Source organism: Callospermophilus lateralis, unplaced genomic scaffold (genome assembly GCF_048772815.1).
Source record: "Callospermophilus lateralis isolate mCalLat2 unplaced genomic scaffold, mCalLat2.hap1 Scaffold_44, whole genome shotgun sequence".
Lineage (NCBI taxonomy): Eukaryota > Metazoa > Chordata > Mammalia > Rodentia > Sciuridae > Callospermophilus > Callospermophilus lateralis.
The window spans coordinates 392,788-416,375 of record NW_027514389.1 but is presented as its reverse complement, the minus strand read 5'-3'; the positions used below and the strand labels follow the sequence as shown (position 1 = coordinate 416,375).

At 44.4% G+C, this 23,588-nt stretch overlaps 1 protein-coding gene across 1 annotated transcript; it reads right to left on the bottom strand.

Moving 5' to 3' along the window:
- Positions 1-5,721: 5,721 nt before the first annotated feature.
- LOC143389137 (cholesterol 24-hydroxylase-like) lies at positions 5,722-22,883 on the bottom strand. Its single transcript, XM_076842403.2, has 7 exons — positions 22,868-22,883; positions 18,507-18,597; positions 17,915-17,995; positions 17,235-17,316; positions 9,794-9,867; positions 9,325-9,411; positions 5,722-5,836 (listed from the first exon to the last, which is right to left on the bottom strand). The coding sequence occupies exons 1-7, from the start codon at positions 22,881-22,883 to the stop codon at positions 5,722-5,724; spliced, it is 546 nt and encodes a 181-aa protein (XP_076698518.2).
- Between the last annotated feature and the right edge of the window lie 705 nt (positions 22,884-23,588).

Here is a 23,588-nt window from a genome sequence, read left to right as displayed (position 1 = left end):
TATGTTTATAATTAGCAAATAATCTTGTAAAAGGAAGACAGAGATGTCCAATTCAAAGATAGCTAAATATATTTGTAATGGAGAAATGAGAAATAGTTTCAGTATGTCTATCACAGGCCGATCCTCAAGAGAAATCAATCCTAAAACATCTTTTTCTCATAGGCATATATCCTTGAGGCCTATAACAGGATAATGGGTAAATAGGAACAAAAACAGAGTTGGCATATTAAGAAAGAAGACTCCTGAACTCTCAGATCCCCCATTTTATTAAACTTTCCTTTGATTCCCTCAGGAACCAGCAGATTTGCATATTTGGGCTCTATATATTGATTTTAGGTTAGTGCTGGTTAAAACTGATTTTTTGTCCTTTGCAATCATATACATACTCAAATCAATGAATAAAGCAGAGTAATATATACATTGGTATACAATATTGATGATGTTAATTCTAATATATCATTATACAAAATTAAATAATAAAAATCATGTTTGTTTCTTCAAATTACATGTTGTTATTTATTCATTTTTTTCTCTTTTTCCAGAACTGGGTTTTAAACCCTCTCATGTTCTATAGTAGATACATAAAATGCTACATTCTCAGTCTTCCTTCCTCCCTCCCTCCCTCCCTCCCTCCCTCCCTTCTTTCTTTCTTTCTTTCTTTCTTTCTTTCTTTCTTTCTTTCTTTCTTTCTTTTCTTCTTTCATTATTTCCTTCTTTCTTTCTTTCTTTCTTTTTTTCTTTTCTTTCTTTCTTTTCTTTTCTTTCTATTTTGAGAGAGTATCTCATTAACTTTTCCAGGCTGCGCTCAAACTTGTGATTCTTCCTCTTCAGCTTTCCATGTCCCTGGAATTTCAGGAATGTCTCTCCACATTTACTATATGTTTTCATTTAAAGATGGAAAAAGGACCTCTAAAACATACATAAGAGTTTTGTAATTCATAATACTGTACCAGTAGTTTTTTATGTTTTAGAATACATCTTCCATTCTATTTTAGTATCACAATCCAGTTTAGCTCTGTGATCCTATTTTGTTTCTATGACAATGTTTTACATAATTATTAATACCTATGTTTCTTATGGATATTTATGATGTAGCCACCGTGGGTCAAATGCTGTATTTGGACCATATGCCAAACTCTTATTTTATCATTAAGTATTTCATACAAATCTAGATAAAGTTTTACAAAAACAAATTAATAAGCGTCTTTTATGCTAGAGATTTTATAAAGGGAAACTTCAAATGGATCTGCATTATAGCTGTAAGGCACAAAGAACATATCCTACTGATAGAATTATATCCAAGAGTATCTTACTCTATACATAACACACAAACAAATAGCATAATTTAATTCATGATTTCACTTACTTTTAGACAAGAATCTAAAAGTAATACCAAATGAACTCATTAGATTTAATGATAAATTACTGTTTCAATTCTCCATATTTATTCTGTTAATACAGTTCTTTGCTTTGACCATATAAATAGTGTACCCTAAAAGTTCCTATTTTTGAAGAAACTGAAGGTTTCCTGAGATTGCAGTCTTATAAGAAGTAATAAGTCTAACTGTGCTAAATGTATTTCTGGTGGTCTTTGGCTGATGGACATTGACAATAATTCATATTCACATTTTATAGAAAAAGGAAAGCAAATTTAAGAGAGAATTTTATGCTTATAAAAGAGCTCATTAATGTTAGATCTTCAAGAAATATGTTAAATAATCTAGTTAACCTAATCAATTAATAGATGCAACAACTGATAAAGGAGAGGGATAAATGACTTGATTGTTGTACAGATATTATTAATATTAAAATTGGAATATAAAGTATTTTCTCTTAATTATAATTATATTTATTGTAATAAAAATTCTGCTGTCACAACAAATGTACCATAATATCAGTGATAATGACTGAAAGAACTTCAATTTAATGATAGTAAAATAAATTTTTCATGAAAAATTTTAACTTATAATTTTTTTTGTGCAGCCTGGGTTCGATCCTCAGCACCACAGATAAAGATGTTGTGTCTGCTGAAAACTAAAAAATAAATATTAAAAAATTAAAAAAAAAAGAAGTTCAATTTAAATTCATGAACCCATGAGAGTAAAAATGACTTTAAAATTACTGGCTCACAAGTTTTTCTAGGTGATCAGACAATTATTATGGTGTTGGTTTCTATAAAATATCTAGAATACAATATCCATTGTTTCTAGGATTTTTCTTCAACAGGGAAGAGACGGCTAATACTTTTAACTACACTTATCTGATATCTTGGTTTCACAGATAAAAATGAGTAAATTAGATTTAACATCAATGGGATTAATCTTCATAAATGATCTCATATATACCAGAGGAGACATCAGATTAATTTGCAAAGTTAAAATGCTAAAACATTGGACTGGGGCTATGGCTCAGCGACAGAGTGCTTGCCTGGCATGTGTAAGGCACTGGGTTCAAGTCTCAGCACTACATAAAATAAATAAAGAATGGTATCATGTTAATCTACAATTAATTTTTTTTAAAAATGCTAAAACATCAACTGCTAAATATAAAATCAAATATTCTTGACTTCTTAAATTCCATAATATATTTAAACATTAATCATTTCTGTGTCTTCACTAAAAACAAGGTTATTAAGAGTTAAGATTCGGGCCAAGTTATAGCTCAGTGGTAGAGTGCTTGCCTTGCATGCATGAGGCCCTGGATTCAATCCTCAGCACCACATAAAAATAAAGAAATAAAAACAAAGATATTATGTCCATCTACAACTAAAATAAAAAAGAGAGTTAAGATTCTATCAGCCAGGCATGGGGATAGTGGCTTGGAGTTGAGAGACGAGGATTACAAGTTGAAAGCCAGCCTCAGCAATACCAAGGTGCTAAGCAACTCAGTGAGACCCTGTTTCTAAATAAAATACAAAATAGGGCTGGAGGTGTGGATCAGTGGTCAAGTACCCCTGAGTTCCATCCATGATACCCCCCCAAAAAAGAGATTATATCAGGTATAATTTTATATACAAAGGTTTCAGTTAGGTTTCATTTAAAATATTATAAAAACAGAGTATTTCATCTTATTAAAATGGAGTAATTTGTCTAAATCAGAAATTTTATAAGGATTGTTTCAGAATATAAATTTTTAAAAGGGTCAATACTAGGAAAGAAATATAAGAAAATTCTAGGTATGGAAATATATTTTAATATTAAAAGTAAAAGAAAAATAAATATTTTTGAATGAGAAATTCTTTTATGTGATAAAATAAAAAGTTGTAGAATGTCTAAGTAAGTTGCACAAAATTTGTGGAGGGTAAATCTCAAAAAGTTTGTGTAACTAAGTTGGCTATAATTAGCACAATCAGTTAAAGTTTTCAAGATTATTTCCTAAGATCAAATATTAATGTGCTGATATAAACCAAAGTTTAATCTTCTATGTGGTGAAGTAACAAGAATTTTTTAACACATTAATCTGCTTTTATACTACAAGATAACTTCTTGTGTCTGATAAGTTTTGTTATTTAGAGAAAATAGTCTTAAAGGAATTTGGGTTTGTACATCTCTGGTTAAACAACAACTATTATTTTAGATTATTACACTATACTACAGATTCTAATTTTTTCTTTAAAAACTACACTTGGTTAATATAAAAACACCAGTGTAGTTGTGGCATTATTATTGGCTTCTTTGTATACTAGTTGTATCATGCCTTCCAAGTATACAAACCTTTAAAATATACGGTTTAGAAGAACATTTCGTCAAGCTGGTGTACCTTGAATTTTAGTTTTGGGATTATAAAAATTATATTTCTTGCCGAGCATTGTGGCACACACCTGTAATCCCAGCAGCTCAGGAGGCTGAGACCAGAGGATCATGAGTTCAAAACCAGCCTCAGCAATGGCAAGATAACTAAGCAACTCAGTGAGACCCTGTCTCTAAATAAAATTCAAAATAGGGCTGGGGGTGGGGCTCAGTGGTTGAGTGCTCCTAAATTCAATTCCTAGTACCAAAAAAAAAAAGTTTCTTGGTTCATAACTATTATACAAACTAAATATGTTCTTATTCTTGTCAATTTCACTTTGTATTTTCCCTGTAAACTTTATAACGATTGTCTGTTAATGCCTTACACAGGCACAACTTCTAATATAACAACCTGAGTTAATTTGAGATAATAGGCCATCATCTATAGGACTGACAAGATGTAGGGCTAACTTCCAGTACTAATACTGACCAGTTAAATGGAAGGAGTAAATAAGTGTAAAGTTATAGTCATTAAAGATAAAACCCAGTTCTCATACTTTAAGTGTGATCAAACTGGCCTGCTAGATATTAAAAAATTATATTATAAAAATTATATTTTGGAAACCAAAACTTGGAGATTAAAGTTAAGGAAATAAAAGTGCCAAGAAAGAAAACAACCAATATTTGGCTCTTGCTCTCAGAAGTCAGCTTGAACCTAAGGACTGAGGGGACTTCTTTCTCAAAGGGCTTTGCAACTCTGGGTCACATGATCTCCCAATCAAGGAGATTCATGAGACCCTGGAGACCAGAAAGCCAACTAGGGTGCATGCTGCAAAGAAGAAGGTCATTGGAGAGGAAAACATCCCTGATCAGCTTGAATCTAAGGACTGAGGGGACTTCCAAGGGAAGCCACATGTGGTCAACAAGACCCTGACCCATCCTGGCAGATGGCTCTAGAGTTGCTAAGAGGCTGCTCTCAAATTCCCAATAGTGACCTCCTGAGGAAACTCAGCTGACCCTTAACAATAGATAGGAGCAAGGCCAAACTGACCAGTTTGGTCTTAAACATCTAGAAAAATAAGTTATTACCAAATGAGCCATACCTGGGCATTTCAGAGAAAAGAAATAGTTCTCTGAATGCAATCTAAGTTGTACACTGTTACAGCCCCACCAAGAGTATGTAAGGCTGTAGACTAGGAGAATAGGAAAGAAGGATTCTTAGGCGAGAGTGCCTGAGAAGAGACTATCAGAGTCAGAAGCTTTTTAAAGTTAATTTAAAACCCACAAATTATAGGATTGGGGCCATAGTGCAGTGGTAGAGCACTTGCCTAGCATGTGCGAGGCACTGGGTTTGATTCTCAGCACCTCATATAAATAAATAAAGGTCCATTGACAAGTAAAAAAAGGTTTTAAAAACCCAAAAATCTTCCTAACCTCCCACATAGGCAGGCTTTATCTGTGTCTGCTAGTTTGATTATCTAGACCTAAGTGACATAAATAAAGCAATCTCTACTAAACACAAGTTATGCCAATAGAAAGGTACTTTACAAAATTTAGATGACTTTAGATATCTTAGCTACATCTTATGGGGGCATCTATGACATTATAAAAATTAAGGGTGTGTTTGTATTCCTGATAACGCTGACAGATAACTAATATCCTGAAGATTTGCACTCCCAAGTAGAGGCCAAGTCCTCACTGGCTTTGCCATGGGATCAACTTCTTAGCTCTTAAACTTCCTGGTGAAGAAAATGTGCTGGTCTCTCTTACCCAATCATCATATTCACTTATTTTACATTAATCTCATCCAGAACCCATGTCTTCTTGTTCCTCTCATAGAAGCACCCACCTCCCAGATGACTTTACAACCTGTTCTTTTTGAACCAGACTTTTACCATGGACCTTTCAACTGACCCCAAATAGTCCTAAAAGGGAAACCCAAACTGCTTGCTCCATGTCACTCCCTCCCGGCCTGAAGAAGCCAGAGTGGTCATCACCCATTTCTCCTTACAGCAGTAAGGGTTCCTTTGATGGGAGGGGGGATGCGACAAGGGCAGAAGACCGGCAGACAGCATGGAGAACGGATGACTGGGTTGGAAAGATAGGGGCTGATCACCAACAAAAAGGAAATGAAAGGCTAACACCTCACAGCATGTCCCTGCTCTCAACTGTTACCCACCCCTCCAGGAATAGCTCCTCCCAACAGGAGGAGTGGGCAGTGAGCATCCCCAGGGGGCTCTTTTCCTGCCTTTTGGTCACATAGGCAAGATAGGAATAGGGGAGGAAAGGAAACCTGAGATCTATAAAGGGGCAAGGCACACACCCCTCCCAGAGACACCAGCTCTGGTCCTGCCTTCTTTACAGGGAAGTCCAGCTCTGCCTCCAAGGAAGTCCAGCTTTTCTCTGGTGTTAAATCGTCAACACCGGGGGAATGAGGACCTGATCCTGATTTTTCAGACCTGCATCAACAGCACCCTGGAGCTTCTCTTCATAATGCTTACACTGTTTGCAAGTACACATTCATTTGCAAGATAATTTGTACTCCTCTTTTGAAAAAAAAAAAAGCCCATTTCAGTTGACTTTTGAGCTATTGTACCAATGCTGAATCCCTTGCAGCTACTGTAGAGAGAGAAGGTCCCCCTGGAGGGCTGGTTGTCCTCGCCCCCTTGACTTTCATAGAAAGGATTAGGACCAGGATCTCCCTGCCAAAGTAAAATCTAGAAAAGCAGAAACTGGCAACATACCCTCACACCCTCAGTACCAACACGCACTGGTTTCTACATCATGACCATGTGGGCATCATCTGCTCAGAGCCACGTCCACCTCCTGTCCTCATGAGGGCAGGGACCACACACCCTGGCTCTTGGTACAATGACCTTTGTGGAGTGGAAGCCTCCCAGCCCGTGCCACCATTCTTGCTTCTGGGGAAGTGAAGCTGCCAGCTGACCCCCCGTCACGCTCTTGCACCCACAGGCCCACCTGGAGGGCACAGGAATCAGGAATGGGGCGCCCTCTGCTCCTCGTTCCTAGGACAGAAGCACTCACTGACATGAGGGGGGCATGAACCAGCCTCAGAGGGGGCCTCCCAGCTGGGCATCAAAGAAGGGCAGGCATGCCCCTGAGGGCACCCTGAGACAGAGGGGAGGACAGGAGCAAGGGCAGAGATGCCAGCGAGGTCAGTGTGTCTAGGAAGCTGGGGCAAGCAGAGGCCAAGGCCCCAAGGGTTCAGGGGCAGACTGGGGGTGGGTGGGGTCTGCCCTTGGTCTTCTGGTGATAGGGAGCCACTGAAAGCCTCAGAGCTGAGGAGCCGCATGGCACACCTGAGTCCTGGCACCACCTCTTCTCCTTGGAGAGAAGCACAGATATATCTTGATGTAAAAAACTTTGCATGGGGCTGGGGATGTGGCTCAAGCAGTAGCGCACTCACCTGGCATGGGCAGGGTGCTGGGTTCGATCCTCAGCACCACATACAAATAAAATAAAGATATTGTGTCCACCCAAAACTAAAAAATAAACATTAAAAAATTCTCTCTCTCTCTAAAAAAAAAAATTGCATGAAGAAGATGCTCACTAAATATTGGCTAACCACACAGATCAGTGACTAAGTATTGTCAACTGTCTTGCTGTCCTATTTGTCCAACATTTTAAAAAACAAATTATGAAGGCATAAAACAGCTAGACTTTTCTGTGATCATATCTTTCTTTTCATTTTAAAATACTTCCATCTTACAATAATAAAATCTTTAGCTGGCATTTAAAAAACAAATCTCTCCAGGGCAGTGAGGAATTGCATCAGAGAAGGAAGAGCTGGGGTGGGGCTCAGCAGCAGAGCGCTCACCTAGCACATGTGAGGCCCTGGGTTCGATCCTAAGCAACACATAAAAATAAGTAAATAAAACAAAGGTATCATGTCCAACTATAACTAAAAATTATATTTTAAAAAGAGAGAAGGAAGAGAGGAGAAGGGAGGGCATCGAGGAGGCCACAGTGGGGTCTAGGAGAGGCCGCTTCCAGCCCCCAAGGTTACGAATCCCAGAGTGAATTCACAGAGGGGAACTGGAGCACTTCACCTTCACCACAGAGCCAGGTTCACGTGGTGATCAGCACCAAGATGGTCACCATCAGCCTCCTGATGCCAGCCTGGAGAGGGACACAGCATGTACCCGAGCTAACCACATAGATCAGTGACAGACCCAAGCTGGAGGGCTAGCTGCAAAACTGGCCTGCAGTGTGGAAAGGCAGGAGGTCAAGACGAGACCCAGAAGGGCCCCAGAATGCAGAGGCTAAGGGTCAAGGCTAGGAAATACAAGGAATGCACCTGAACTGGGCCTCAGTCGAGGCCAAACAGCCGGGTTGGCACCGACGACGGAATCTGAGTGAGGGTGGGGTGTGAGAGGATGGGTGTAGATTAATACAGATTTTCTTGGTTTTAATAATCTAAGTGTAGACACAGTCATTGTCCTTAGAAAGGTCCATGCAACTATTTAATGGCATTCAGTGCATGTCTCTGACTTACCCTCAAATAGTGTGATGTGTGCACTGCATAAAAATACAGAAACATATATACACATCCAAGAAGGAGTGATCTATACATTTTATACAGACATATGTAGATAGAGAAGAAATTGTAAGGCAAATAATGATTTTTTAACAATAGACAAGTGAATCTTGGTAAAAAAAAAAAAATATATCCAGAAGTCCCATATACTATTAGGGTAATTCTTCTATAAATTTGAAATTATGTCAAGAAAAAGATTGTCTTCCTCAAAATGTTAAACATAGAGTTCCCAGATTATCCAGAGATTCCACTGGGTATGAAATATGTGTTGACACAGTGACTACAGAAAGGTCCACAGCACTGTTATTTATAACAGCAAAAGGCAGAAATAACCCATCGTCCCCACCTGAAGAACGAATAAGCAGCACGAGATACATATGCAACGGAATATTAGTCAGCAACAAGAAGGAATGAAGCACTGATGTCAACAGGCACCAGGGAGTGAGCTGTGGAAACAGTGACAGAAGCTGGGCAGGAAGAAGCGCGTGTCTGTGACTCCTTTGGATGCAATGTCTGGAATGTGAAGACCCACCAAGTAAAAAAGGAGGCAATGGGTGGGGTATTGGGGAGAAAGGGGGAGTGACTGCTTGGGGTGATGGAACTGTTCTAACTGCAGTGGCAACGGCTGCCCGAGTCTATGAGTGTGGTGAAACCACAGTTAGACATGCGAAGTAGGCGAGTGGTACGGAATATGAATCAGTTCGTGAAAACAGAAAACATCACCCAAAAATAAGTGAATAAAAGCTAAAATGAATGAAAGGAGCAGTCCAAATGAGGAGTGAAGAGGTCTGGGTGACTTCCTGGAGAAGGGGGACCTGCCTCTGGCTGCATGGTCATTCTGCCCTTGACCTTCCCAGGTCCCTCGGGCACCTTTCTCTGCCCCACACCCAATCACCAGTCTGGCTCTCTTTCGACCCTGCGCACCCTCCTTGTCCTCTCTCCCTTCAGCAGGGTGAGGCCCGTGGGTGGAGACTCCCTTCCCGAGGACCGCTGTGCTGTGACCGCCCCGAGCCCATTGCCATCGCCAGCTGCACTCACCTCCGGCTGAAGGCCAGGTCCATGACTCTCCGCTGCTTGTGCCAACGCTCATAGTCACATTCGGACACCAAGCCCTGGCCAAATAGTCTGTGGGAGACAGAAACTTGATGCAAGACCAGGGTGTGTGGGCAGTAACCGTGTGGTGTGCGTGGGTCACCTGTGGGGCCGTGAGAAGGTCCTGGGACACACCGTGAGTGCACCAATTGTGCCACAATAAAAATGTGTAGCGCTCAGGTACTAGGCATGACCTGTCACCCCACAAGTGCCACAATATCACACATCTATTAGAAATAAGACACAGGGGATTGTGTGTCCCAACCTTCACAACCCCACACTCCCAGGAAAGAGCCAATGACAAGAGCAAGGACACCATGCACAGACATCCCCTGTGCCTGCCTGCCAGTGCCACCTCAGCCCTAGGGAGTCCCTGTGCTCCCAGCGGAGGCCCTCCAGCCCCTCAGCTCCTTACCTCTCACCAAACACAGTCTGGATGGCGCGGTACATCTTGGAGTCCTTGTTGTACTTGGTTGACATCAGGAACTTCTAAACATCCCCCAAAAAACAACATAAGCTGAGGTACCCATGAGAGGCTGCAAAGGGCCCTCCTGAAACATGCCCCAGACCTTGGCATCGGCTGAGTGCCAGCCCGGGCAGGAAGCTCCACACACAGCGTCTCTCGGAAGCCCTCATCCATTCACTGAGGAGGGCAGTCTTGAGGCCACAGCAACGCCTGGGGACGGGGGATGAGGGAAAGGGGGTCCAGGGGGGCTGAGCGATCTTCCATCCCAGCTGTGGGGTTCCTCACTCCAATGCCACACTCAGGACCCCACGCTACCCCCCTTCCCGAGCAGCCCAACGGAAGGCGCAGGCTGCTCTGACCCCAGGGTAGGAAGGGGAGAGGCCTGGGGGGCTTCAGGGCACAGGAGAGACACTGGCACAGATTCAGACTTGCAGCCCCAAGCAGCCCCAGAGGCCAAGGAAAACCTCCTGGAGGCACAGCCAGCTTGTCCCCAGGAGCTGGCTGGTAGCCATGGCAACATTAGCCAACAGCTGGGCGGCAGCACAGGCCAGTGGTGAGCAGCGTGGGCCCGGATCTGCCAGTCTGAACTGGGATCTGGGCCCCCCCACCACCACATCCCTGCACGAATACTGTGGACTCCATGACCCTGGCTGGGTTACTCATGTCCCCTGCCCCTCAGTGTGCCTGTCTTATAAGATGGGCTAAGAGTGCCTGCCTGCTGGGGCTGCTGCGCACTGAACTGGGTGTGCAGGCGGGGTGCTCAGCATGCGCCGGGTGTGCACCAGCACCCTGCAGCTCACCCTCAGACACAGGTCGTGGAGCTGAGGGTTAGAACTGGCCACGGTCACACTCATGGAGGACATGGGACTTGAACTCAGGCAAGTTGCTGCAGGGCAGGTGAGAAAGGCTGGCATGTGGCTGAGGGCAGTGGGGGCCAGGCACATTCCACAGAGGGGTGTGGAGTGGGGAGGGGTGTGAACGCCACAGAGCCTGGACCCCGAGAGCTGCCCTCTCTGATGCCAGGCTTTGCCCTGTGGGCACCAGGAGGCAGTCAGGCTGCTTCTCTACTGGAAATCAACCCAGGGCTGCTACCTTCTGTAATTCTAGCTCCTGGGGTAGAATGTTGATTTTTTTAGCTGAAAGAAAACCCCAGAGATGACTGACTTCACATAAAGAGCCATATCCCAGGAACCCTGAGCCCACCCCAAACACTGTCATTGATAAGATGAGCTCTGTCATCAACCCCTCTGTCACCAGGAGGAAGACACCAATAAAAGCCCACCTTCTGTCCCTGCTCAGATGCCCCTGAGCACCTGAGGTCCACAGCCCATCCGAATCTGAACCAGTCCCTGCTGCCAGGGCAGGACAGCTTCAGCATGGGCTCCAATCAACGTCCCCACTGCCTGGCGTCTCCCAGGGCCTGCTGTCCTCGGGCTAGGGACCCTGTGGTTGCCCGCTGAGCAGAGCTCTGGGCCGGAGCATGCTCAGGAAGGAACGAGCTCTTTTTGCCTCTTCTCTGATGCACACCAGCCCAGGAGGCAGTAAGGGTTCCAGACCTGCCTCCTGCCAGATCAGAAAACAGGGCAGAAATGTGTGACACGTCTGTTTTCCAACACCATTTTGAGACAAGCAGGACAGGACTGTGAACCAAAGGAGGGAGGAAAAAAAGATGTAGGCCTTAAGACCTGGTGTTTACCCAGCTTTCACCTGGAGGCAATTCCAGGACAATGACACACTAAAAGAAGAGACCTAAATACAGTCCATCAGCCTTGCCAAGTTGCACACAGAGCTCAGAGTCCAGGAAGGCCAAGGGAAGCTGGAATTTATAGGACAAAGAACCAAGAGGAGCAATGGCCAAACGAGCTCCATGCATGGGGTCACCAGAGTGTTTGATGACCACCAGTACATCTGTTGCGGTCTCCATGAAGCTGGGCCAAAGCAGATTCTGAGAAGAGGAGGATTATCACACAATTACAGGCTGGGCAATTCCCAGAGCTTAAACAGAGCCAAGAATCACTCAAGTACCCACCAGCCAGAGTAGACACGTTTCCAACACGAAGACTTCATTAAAGGCCCTAGTAGAGTCACTGTTTAGCAATAGGAATAACCTGGCCCTGGAGTAAAAGTCAACTCTGTAGCCATCAATCAATACCTTAATGCAAGCTGAGAAAGGATCAAATTGATCTGCAAGTTACTTTACCATCTGTCTGAATGAAGTCCAACAATTTTTAAAGGAAGAAAGCAAAAAACATAGATTTTTTTAAAAACAGAGTCTTCTTCTGTTGACCAGGTGGGTCTTGAACTCCTGGGTTCAAGTGATTCTCCGGCCTCTTGAGTAGGTGGAACTATAGGTAAATGCCACCATGCTTGGCTCTTAAAACAAAATTTAATGCTCAACAATGAAAAATCCATAGTGTAACAAGGGTGATGACTACGCCACTGCATTTTACACCATCTTATCTAGTATTAGCTTTACTTTGCCCCAGTGAAGTTGTTCTTTGTCATTCCCTTCCTACCAACTCTGGTCTCCAAATACTGGTGAGCAGAATGGAACTTTGTAACAACATTGGCCAGTCGTCAATTAAAAAAAAAAAATAGAAAAGTCAAAAAAGAGGAAATTCTGGCTTATACCCAGACCTAGACATAATAAATGTGATAGAATGGTCCAGCAAAATTTTAAACACCAGTTAAAATATTATAAATATATTCTAATTGCCTAAAAAATTAGAAAAAAACTTAGAGGATTTAAATACCACTACACACCAACATATTCAAAGAATCCACATATCCAAGAAGTTCAAAAAGAATCCCAAATAGAATTGATACAAAGGAGCTGGGCACAGGGGAACACACCTGTAATCCCAATAAACTCTGGAGCCCTGAAGCAGGGGGATCATAAGTTCAAGGCCAGCCTAGGCAACTTAGCAAGATCATGTCTCAAATCAAATCGAGTAAGGGCTTGAAAGGTAGCAGCCCTGGGTTGATTTACAGTAGAGAAGCAGCCTGACTGCCTCCTGGTGCCCACAGGGCAAAGCTCGGCATCTGAGAGTACCTCCTCGGTGTACTTGCCTAGCATGCATGAAGCCCTGGGTTCAATTCTTAGTACCACAAATAAATAAACACAAAGAAAAGGACCCAAAGGCAGATCATAATTCAGTTGCTAAAGTGATAAAGAGAAAGTCATAAAAACAAATAGGCAGAGATGAAGTGGCAACTTGAAGATAGATTGATATAAGTTAAAGATGATATTATCAATCCTAGGATGACCACTGAGAGAGAACACGAAAAAGCCAATAGCAGAGATAAAACAGAATACTAAACTGTACCTGATCCAAAGAAGGCAGAAAAGGAGGAAGGGGAAACAAACAACAGACGAACACACAGAAAACAAACAGGAACACGAGGGACTCAAGCCTAACTGTAAAAATAATTACATTAAACATAAATGCCCTCAAGCGCTCCATTTAAAGGTAGAGACTGTCATACCGTATACAACCACAAGAACTCAACTACAGCTACCCATGAGACACCCACTTTAAATCCAGAACCCCAAGGGTTAATAGTAAAGAGACGCCAGGCGACAAGAAGCAGAAGAAAGCTGAAGTGGCTGTATTGAAGCGGAGAAGAGGCACTCCAGGCAAAGAGCACTCCCAAGGGTAAAAACAGACATTTCCAAGAATAAAGGGGTCAATTAAAAAAAAATTAGGAAAGTCTAGCCTATACCCAGGCCTAGACACAGTAAATGTGATAGAATGGTCCAGCAGAACTTAAACACCAGTTGCAATATTATAAATATATTCAAAGAGGTCAGTCCTTCATGGAGACATCATCCTACTGAATGCATACGTACTGGATAATAGAACACCAAAATACATGGAGTAAAACAGGTAGGACTGAAAGTTGAGACAAACTCATGACTTTGATTGGAGGGTCCAACACCCCCACACCCAGTAATTGTCAGAACAGTTAGAAAGAACTTGGAGGATTTAAATACCACTACACACCAAGTTGATCTAATTAACGTTGGTAAGACACTATTCAGCAATTATGAAATATGCATTCTTTTTAAGTATTTGTAAATGTTTATCAAAATGTACCATATGCCAGGCCCTAAAACAAATTTCAATGAATTTAAAAGAATTGAAATCACAATGAGTATTTTCTTCTTTTTTTTTAGACAGAGAGAGAGAGACAGAGAGAGAGAGAGAGAGAGAGAGAGAGAGAGAGAGAGAGAGAGGTTTATTTATTTATTTATTTTTTAGTTCTTGGCGGACACAACATCTTTTTTTGTATGTGGTGCTGAGGATCGAACCCGGGCCACACGCATGCCAGGTGAGCATGCTACCGCTTGAGCCACATCCCTAGCCCACAATGAGTATTTTCTCTGATCTTAAAAAACTAAATTAGAAATCAATAACAGAATAATATCTTGAATATCCAGTAATATCTAGAAATGGAATAACACACATCTAAATAATCCATGGTTCAAAGAAGAAAGCACAAGAGAAGGTTAGAAAATATTTTGAATTGAATTAAAATGAAAATATGACCTACTAAATTTGTATTAAGACAGTTCCCTTTAAGTATTTATTTTATAGGCTTTTTTCCCCCTGATACTTTTATTTTGTTGATTTAGGTTTTTTTTTTTTTAATGTGGTACTTGTGATCAAACCCAGTGCCTCATACTCTACCAATGAGCCACAACCCCAGCCCTTAAGTGTTTCTTTTGAAAAAACAAACAAACAAATGATTGAAATCAATGATATAAACTCTCATCTTGAAAATTAGAACAAGAACAAATTTAACCAAAATTAGTAGTGGAAGAAAATGATAAAAACCTGAAATCAGTAAATAAGAAAATGGAAAAACAATAGAGAAAGTTGTTAAAGCCAAAATGGTTCTTTGAGCCACTCATTCATTTGCCTTGTAGACTGATCAAGAAGTAAAAGAAAACCCAAATGACTATTCTCAGGAATGAAGGAGGGGACATCACTACAGATCCTACAGACATTAATAAGATGAGTAATGTCATGAATGCCTTTGTACCAATTATTCTGACAACTTAAATGAAATGGACAATTCCATGAAAGAATGAATTACCAAACTCAAGAAAAAAAATCAGAATGACCAAATGTCAATTAAATAAACTGAGAAGGAAATCCTGACACCTGCTACAATATGGGTAGAACTAGGGGATGTTATGAAAGCAAAATAAACCAATCTCAAAAGAACCAAAATTCTATGAGTCCACCTAGATGAGGTGCTGCAGTTAGTCAAATTGATAGAGGCAGTAAGTGTAGTGCTGGTTGCCAGGAGCTGGGGTAAAGGAAAATGGAGATTTATTGTTTAATGAGTACAGAGCCTCAGTTTGGGAAGATGAAGAAGTTCTGGAGTTGGGTGAGGGTAAAGAATGCACAACAATGTGAAGGTACTTAATGTCCCTGAGCTGTACACTTAATTAAAACTGTAAATTTAGCAAGGTATGGTGGTGTGTAATTGCAGCCCCAGCTACTAGGGAGGCTAAGGCAGAAGGATTGCAAAGTCAAGGTCAGTCTGGGCAACTGAGGGAGACCCTGTTTCAAAATAAAAATTTAAAAAGGCCTGGGGATGTGGTTTAGTGGTTGGACATGTTTGCCTAACATGGGCAAGGCCCTGTTATATTTTATTTTATAATACTTTAAAATTTAAAATATTTTTAAGTACATGACTTTTAAAACACATGAAATATTTATTTATTTATTTTATGTACCAGGAATTGAACACATAGGTATTTAACCACTGAGCTGCATCCCCAGACCATTTTTGTATTTAATTTAGAGACCGGGTCTCACAGAGTTACTTAGGGCCTCAATAAATTGCTGAGGCTGGCTCTGAACTAGTAATCTCCTGCCTCACCCTCTGGAGCCGCTGGGATTACAGGTGTTCACCACCATGCCTAGGGAAATGTTTAATTTCTCAAAATACAAACAAAACTTCCCTTAAAGCCCAGTCTAGATCCACTTGGCCCCACTGGTGAATTCTATAGAACATTAAAGAAAATAGTAATACCATTCTTATGCAAATTCTTTAAAAAAAAAAACAGAGGAGGGATTACCACTTCCTGACCCGCCTTGAGTCTGGTATTAACCTGATACCAATACCTGACAAAGGCACTACAAGAAAGTAAATACAAGGACAAAAAACCTGAATCTAGAAAAATAAGCCTTAACATATCATGACCAGGAATGCAAGGTTTGCTTAACACTTGAGTATCAGTTGCCACACTCACATAACGCACCATACTAATATACACCTGCAAGTATCGTGAAAGTCTCTGTGCATGTTCTTGGTCGCATACTTTAAAAACTCTTAAACTATGTCTGTGAAATTTGAGCTTTTTTGAAAATAATCTTTGACCTTCAGTTAGTAACACCATGGTTGTTCAGCCTGTCTCCTGAAGTGTGCCCAAAGTTGTATTTTAGGGTTGGGGTATTGCTCAGGGGTAGAGCATTTACCCAACACATTTGAGGCCTTGGCTTCAATCCCCAGCACCACAAAAACAAAACAAAGCAAACCCCAGTAACACCACATGTTGTATTTTGCCCCTCACTGCGGCCACGCTATGTCACAGCACTATCTCTGAACGTCCACTCTGAAAAATAACAGTGCCAACACTAACTGAGCAAATGGCGTGTGCCTGGCATGGGCCCCATGGTTCCAGCCCACTGATCTAAGAGAGGCAACATCCCTGTTTTATAGATGAGGAACCAGGCCCAGAATGAAGTCACTTGTCCTAGGTCCCACAGCCAGCCAGCCATAGTGCCCAGATTTGAGCCTGGTTTGGCCAACTCCAAAGCAGATGATGGGTATTCATTCTTTATTCCTACATGGTACAGACTAATGCCTTCTGTCTCGGTTTCCTCATCTCTAAAATGGGGACTAATAAGAGCCCCCACCCCGTGAAGATGAAATGGGTCAACAGTGATGGAGTACCTAGAAAAGTACCTGGCACACAGTAAGTACTGCTTGAGTATCTTAGAAGCTTCGTGTTAGGCAAATCCACCCATATTTGCTTCTCATCAGAGAGCTTCAAGGTAGGGTTAAAATTGCTGCCTCTTTAGATAAAGAACTGAGGCCAAGAAAGGCAAATTCACTACATTGTAACCAGATGGATCAAATTCCCAGCCCAAACAGGAACAGCAGAGTCCCCTCCCTCTCTGTGTGCCCATGGCAGTGCTTGGAGGTGGCCCCAGTGGTGGCCTCTTTCTAAGAGCCCCCCCTTCTGGATCCTTGGGAGAACAGCCCGAATGCATGTGGCTCTGGAGCGGTCCTCCACGTCCCTGGGACCAGGTTTCACTCCCCCAACCCAGGTAAAGGGAGGGAGCTGCCCTGGAAACCACACCTTCCCTACCTTGACTGACTCAGGGCTTGTGACGATGACCGAGGTTTTGTGGAAGACGTTGACACGCACAACAGGTCCGTACTTCTTAGCCCTGGAAATCAAAGTGACCAGAAGGAGGCTGTCAACCATCAGAGATGTGCCCCTCAGCCCAGCCTCAGCCCAGGGGGTGCCCTACTGCCAGGGGAAACCGAAGCATCCCGTCCCAGAAGGCGCTCAGCACAGGGCAGGAGAAGAACCCCGTGCTGGGGGTCCGGAGGCCTGGGGGTGAGGCTCTGCTCTTGCCCAACCATGGCTGAGTCACCTCCCTCCCTGGGCCTCAATTTCCATGCCCATGAGATAGGATTGCAAGACCCTCATTCAATTGCCTGGGAAGGTCGTTCTGGGAACCATATCTTCATGACAACTTTTCTTTGGAAGCCCTTTGAAGAGTGTTAAGTCCCAGCCCAAACAATGACAGTCTTGTCCCCTCCCACACACCCAGTGTATAGATAAAGAAACTCAGGCTCAAAGAGCTTCTGAAGGCTGGTCTAAGGTCCCCCCTTTGATGAATAGCACAAGGTGGCTCCACCCAGCCTCATTCAGCTGTGGCCTGGGCCAGGGGAGGGTGGGGCTGGGAGTTGTGTGACTAAGTGGGATGACTTCCCTCTGAGGACCTGGAGTAAGGCAACAAGTGACAAGTTTGAACACACCAATCCAAAAACACATCTTGGAGCACACGGCCACAAACCTCGTCCTTTTTCCAAAAGTAGGGGAGGTGTCCTAGAAGGAAACTGGAAGAAGAGGAAGCATTAGGCTCAGCAGCAGCACCACCGAAGGCTGCCCCTCCCCCACAGGGAGGCCTGAGCCCGAGGAGGCCGTGGGCTGGCTCAGGACCACCAGGCAGTGACGCAACCCAGGTCCCACCAGCACTGAAGGCTTCCTTGGAGAGGAGGCATTGTCCCTGGCCAGAGCTCCAGGGCTGGCACATAGCAAGGGCTCAGGAGCATGATGTGTCTCTCCTTCTGATATCCGTGGCGTACTTCCTGTGGCGAGCACCGTGCTAAGCCTCACCCCACCTGGGCACTCTGTCTCCTGGGTAATCTAGGTATCATGAACCGTGTCATTTATGGGACAGAGAGGTAGGGACCTGCCCACAACTGCACTGCTGGTCCCAGGGTGCTCCAAACGCCTCACCAAAGGCCAGTTTATCTAAGTCTGCAGGGGAGGCACTGGAGCATAGCAAGCCTGTTGGGTGTGACCTTGAAGCACATTTCAGGATGCCCGTGACTTCTTGCCTCTTACATGATTTTATTCCAATCATGCTCACTGCAGCATCCCAAATGGGTGACGATGAAACTGCAGTTGGAGTTTTCTGGGTCATGGAGCTCAGATTCTCCCAGGGAGAGATGGAGAGAAGATTAAGAAGAGGAAGTAAATAAACATGATGCCAGAGAGTGATGGGAAAAAAACAGGATACATATTGGGACAAGAGTGCTGGGGAGAGGGGCAGGAATGGCCATTTAAACAGGCAGGAACATCTCTCCAAGAAGGTGGCCTGTGATCTGACACCTGCAAGAAGTAAAGGATTTGGCCACACAGGTATTTAAGGAAATAGCATTCCAGGCAACAGGAGCTGGTGCAAAGGCCCTGGGGTACGCATGTGCTTAGATAGCGAGAAACCCCCTGTAGCCAGAACAGAGTACTTATGAGGCAGCTGGTACAAGGTGGGGTCACCAAAGTTGTTCAGTGGACATAGGGTGCCATAGGCCGTTGATCAAACTTTGCTTTGAAATCAGTCATATGGGACCACTGTAGGCTTCAAGCAGTGGAGGGATCTGATTTGGACTTAGGTAGATTCTTTCTGCTGCTGTGCTGAGAGTAACTGGAGTGGGACAGGGGACTGGAGTGAAAGCAGGGGCACCAGTGAGGGGCTAGGAGAGGTGATGAGGCCAGACCAGGGTAGGGCAGTGGTGGTGATAAGAAGTCAGATTTCTGACTGTCCTCAAAGGCACAGCCAACAGTGCACACTGACCACACGGATGTGGTGGTAAGGCATGGGAGGTACCAAGGGTGCCCTGGGCTGTGGCCTTGGAAGCTGGGAGAATGGGTGGAGCTGCTGTTCACTAAGATGAGAAGGACTGAGCAGAGCTTGCTGGGCTGGCAGATGGCCTCCTGCCCACCCCATGATTCTGCCACCAGGACACATCTGGCTCTGCTGCAGAGAGGAATGGGTCACAAGTTCCGGGAAGTAAACACACTGTGGAGAAGCCCCCACCACCAGCCCGGCCCCCTCCACCTCTGCCAGGTGGCTCTGGCACGTTCTCTGTCCAGGACACTGAAGGACCAGGCAGGATGAGGACGGGGAGCTGACCACTGGGTACCCTAGGGTTCTGGAGCAAAGCTCATTCAGTGGAGAGGCAGGAGCCAAAGTTCCGAGTTCAGAGGCAGAGTTGAGGAGCTGCAGGGAGCGAGAGGGTGAAGGGCAGGGTCTTCCAAGCCAGGGATTGGACAGCAGGTAATATCAAATGGTGTGGTGCAGAAGAGAGGACCAATTGATGGCCAGGGTGGGGGGCAGAGGATGGCTGGGGCAGGGTGGCTGAGCAGAGGGGCAGGCTGGCCTGGGCCAGGACACCGACATGCATCTGCAAGAACAGATGGAAGACACAGGGTGGGCAGCGAGGCGCAGGCCCCCTGGAAAGAAGTTCTCTGCACTCATTCCGTTGGCTCAGGGAAGTAGGAGGCGAGAATAAAAGCCGAGTGTGTGGGTGGAGCGGGAGGTGACGGAAGTCAAGAGAAGGCAAGAGAGCAGACTGGAGAGTGGGCGGAAAAATGCTCTGGGGCAGGAAGTACTCGGTGACCCTGGCAAAGGAGGCCCATTCCAGGTGTGTAGCCCTGCACCGACACCACTCAGCTTACAGAAGGATGAACAGACAGGCTGTATTTTCAGAGTAATCGAACATTCTTACTGTCAATCCCAAAATCTATTCATGTTGGGGGAATGGTCTCATTCTTGTAGGCCTGTGTGACTCCAGTGGGATCCCCAGCTGCTGGGGTCTACCACCACCTGGGAAGAAAGGCAAATGTCACCAAAAGGTGACAGAGGGCAGGGAGTTGGGTAGGATCCCCATGGCCAGTCAAGAAAGGAAACTAAGAGCTATTCCTTCTGTTCCTGCAGGAGACGCTAGGAGAAGACAGCAGGAGGCCGGGTGTTGGAAATAGGCAGGTATGGCTGAGGGGATCGCACCACACTTGGGCTTTCAGCTCAGCACCCCCAACGGACAGAAGCCCACTTCCCACACCCCTGGTGATAGACTGGATATGGTAGGGCAGCCCAGAGAGAGGGGGCGGACAAAGAGTCCCCCTGTCTGGCACTGCCCAGCACATCCACTTTCCTATAACACTGTGATTGGCCACGTGTGAATCCAAGGTTTGCTATGGTGACAGAAAGCTCTGGACAGGAACGAGAGGAGGGGCCCATGGTGAGACCACTTGGGGATGAAGGGAGCCTACTCCCTGGTTGAGCAGTGGGGACCCCACCAGGGGGGAGAGCTGGGTCAGTGCCTCACCTGGTGGGCCGGGACGGCGAGTGTTCAGATGGGCATCCAAAATCTACTGGCTGCACCACAGACAGAGCCCGAGGAGGGGCCTCGCCATGGCTGGGAATCACCCTGGGCAGCTGGGCAAGTCAACGGGAGGAGAGAACCAGCTCTGTCCAGAGTCGAAGTCAAAAAAATGTCCTTCAAAATAAATAAAAACCAGGAGAGACCATGCAGTGTCAAGTTGACACCACTGCACGCCAACAGACCTTCGGGGCTGATGCTAACGTTAAGAGAGCTGTGACAGAGAAATAAAGAAGCAACCCACATGGGTGTGAGACAGGCAGGGGGCTCTAAGTTTCTATCTGTTAAATGAATCAGTGCAGAGGGAAATGGTAATAAGAGCACAGAGAAGGTCACTGGGAGGACATCCTGGAGAAGAGGGCCTCCTACAGAAGAAGGACAGAGGGTGGGCCAAGCCACAGCAGCTATAGAGGTTCCTTGCTACAAGCTGGCAAAGCCTTGGAATAACAAGGGACAAATGCCACTCCTGGAACCCTATTACACAGACCTCCTGTCAATTACGGCATTGCCAATCATGGTTCCAGGATCGAGGCTTTGAATGCCGGAATATCTAATTTGTGCTAGGAAAGTTTTCAGAACTTTCATCAAGCGGTTTTATATTTGACCACCAACCAAGTTGTAATCCAAAATCTTTATATATGCACTGTTCAGTTCACCTCCTTAATAAAGAGCCCAACAGTGATTATATTCAGCCTTCTTCTACTTTTCTGTCCCCTCACACACACTTGTAGGTCACAGGAAAACTCTTGGTGCAAGAGATGGGGATCATTCAACCGTAAAAAGAGAAGAAATATGCACACATTCCACTACATGGATAAACCTCGAATACATTAAGTAAAAGAAGCCAGACTCAAAGGCCATATATTTATGATTCCATTCATATGAAATATCCAAAGTAGGTGAATCTGTAGAGACAGAAAGCAGATTAGTGCTGGGGCTGTATGGGGTGGGATATGAGGAGTAATAGCTAATAGGTAAAGGGTTTCTTCTTAAAAGGACAAAAATGTCCTGAAAGTAGTGGTGATGGTTTTATGACTCTGTTACTATATTAAAATCACTGAATTAGAAGCCATACAGTGGTGCATGTCTGAAATCCCAGCAACTCAGGAGGCAGAGATAGGAGGATCACAAGTTCAAAGCCAGCCTCAGCAATGGCGAGACACTAAGCAATTCAATAAGACCCTGACCTAAATAAAATACAAAATAGGGCTGGGGATGTAGCTCAGTGGTCCAGGGGTCCAGTGGCATTGGTCCAGTGGTCCAGTTCCCTGGAGTTCAATCCCCAGTACCCCCCAAAATCACTGAATAATATACTTTAAAAGGGTAAATTTTATAGTATGCAGGTTATATCTTGATTTAAAAAAAATATGTAGAGATAGAAAGTTGACTTAATTTCTTCCTTCTTCAGATACAGAGATCCAACCAGGTATGTAATGTTTGAAGCCCTTGGGGTTATAAGACCCATCAGAACAAGCGCAAAAACACACATTCCCAGCTTTGGTTACTGAGTTGGAGAGTGCTAGTGCGCCTAACGGAACTGTAGATTTCCACCATTCAACCTTGAATCACTATTTATTGTCTACTGTGCATGTGCCAGGTGCTGCTGTGCTGGGATGTCAGGACACAGCAGTGAATGAGACAGACACAGGCCCCAGGGGAGAGACAGACACTTAACATAAGGTTGCACAAATAATTTGCCAGTTACCATTATGCTGTTAAAAACTACATGATGGTTTAAGGGTTTATGAAACAAATGCAATAAATTCAATATCAGGCAGGAGGGATCTCTCTGAAGAGTTAGCTTCTAATCCAAGCATGGAGGGCTGGGGAAAGATCCACCTAGGTGAAGTAGAAAGCAGAACTGCTCATCAAGGGAAAGGAGGTACCAGGAAGACCCAAAAGTTGGAAGGGTCAGAGACAACAGAGAGCCAAGGGGAGAACAGTTGCCTCCCCATGTCACCAGCCAGAGATCATTCCTGAAACCACCAAACAGAAATTCAGGCTCCAGAGCCAGCACTTCTGACTTGGGCTGGAGATAGATACCTTCCAGAATGTTCATGCCCTGAGATTTTAAAAAGTGTGTCTAATACCATTATTTATTCATTCATTCAACAGATATTTATTGAGCAACTGCAACATACCAGGTGCTAGGTATACACAAGTGAACACAGAGCATCCCTACCCTCTTGGGGCTCACAGTCTAAACGGAGAGACAGACAATCAACAGGTGAACAGACAGTCAACAGGTGGAAAGGTGCCTTCAGGAGAGATGGCCTCATAAAGAGTTTGGGGCTGAGTGGTTTGACACAGAGTGGTTGGGGAAAGCCTATCAGAGGTGACAGAGGAAGAAGCCCACCATGCCTAGGCTCCAGAAGGGAACAGGAAGATCTGGTGGGGTGAGAGCCAGCTTGGGATAGAGGGAGGGCAGCAGTGAGCAGCAAGATAGAAGAGAAGGGTGCAGAGCTGGCCGGGAGAACTCCTCAGGGGCCTTGCTGGCCATGCAGTGGACTTAGTTAGGAACTGGGTTTTTTGGTTCTAAAGTGATGGAAAGCCCTAGGAGCAGGGAAATGACATAGCAACTCCAAAATTCAGCAACTCCAAAGTTCTGGTGAGGGGGTTGGTAAGTTGGGTGGGGACCAAGAATGGGACGAAAGTACTGAAATGATAAAGGGTATTTCCCAGGACAGAAACTCAACACGAGGGAATGTAACCAAAGAGTGCACTTTGCTAGGTTAATCCTGTCCGAATCCCAAAGTTAAGAGCA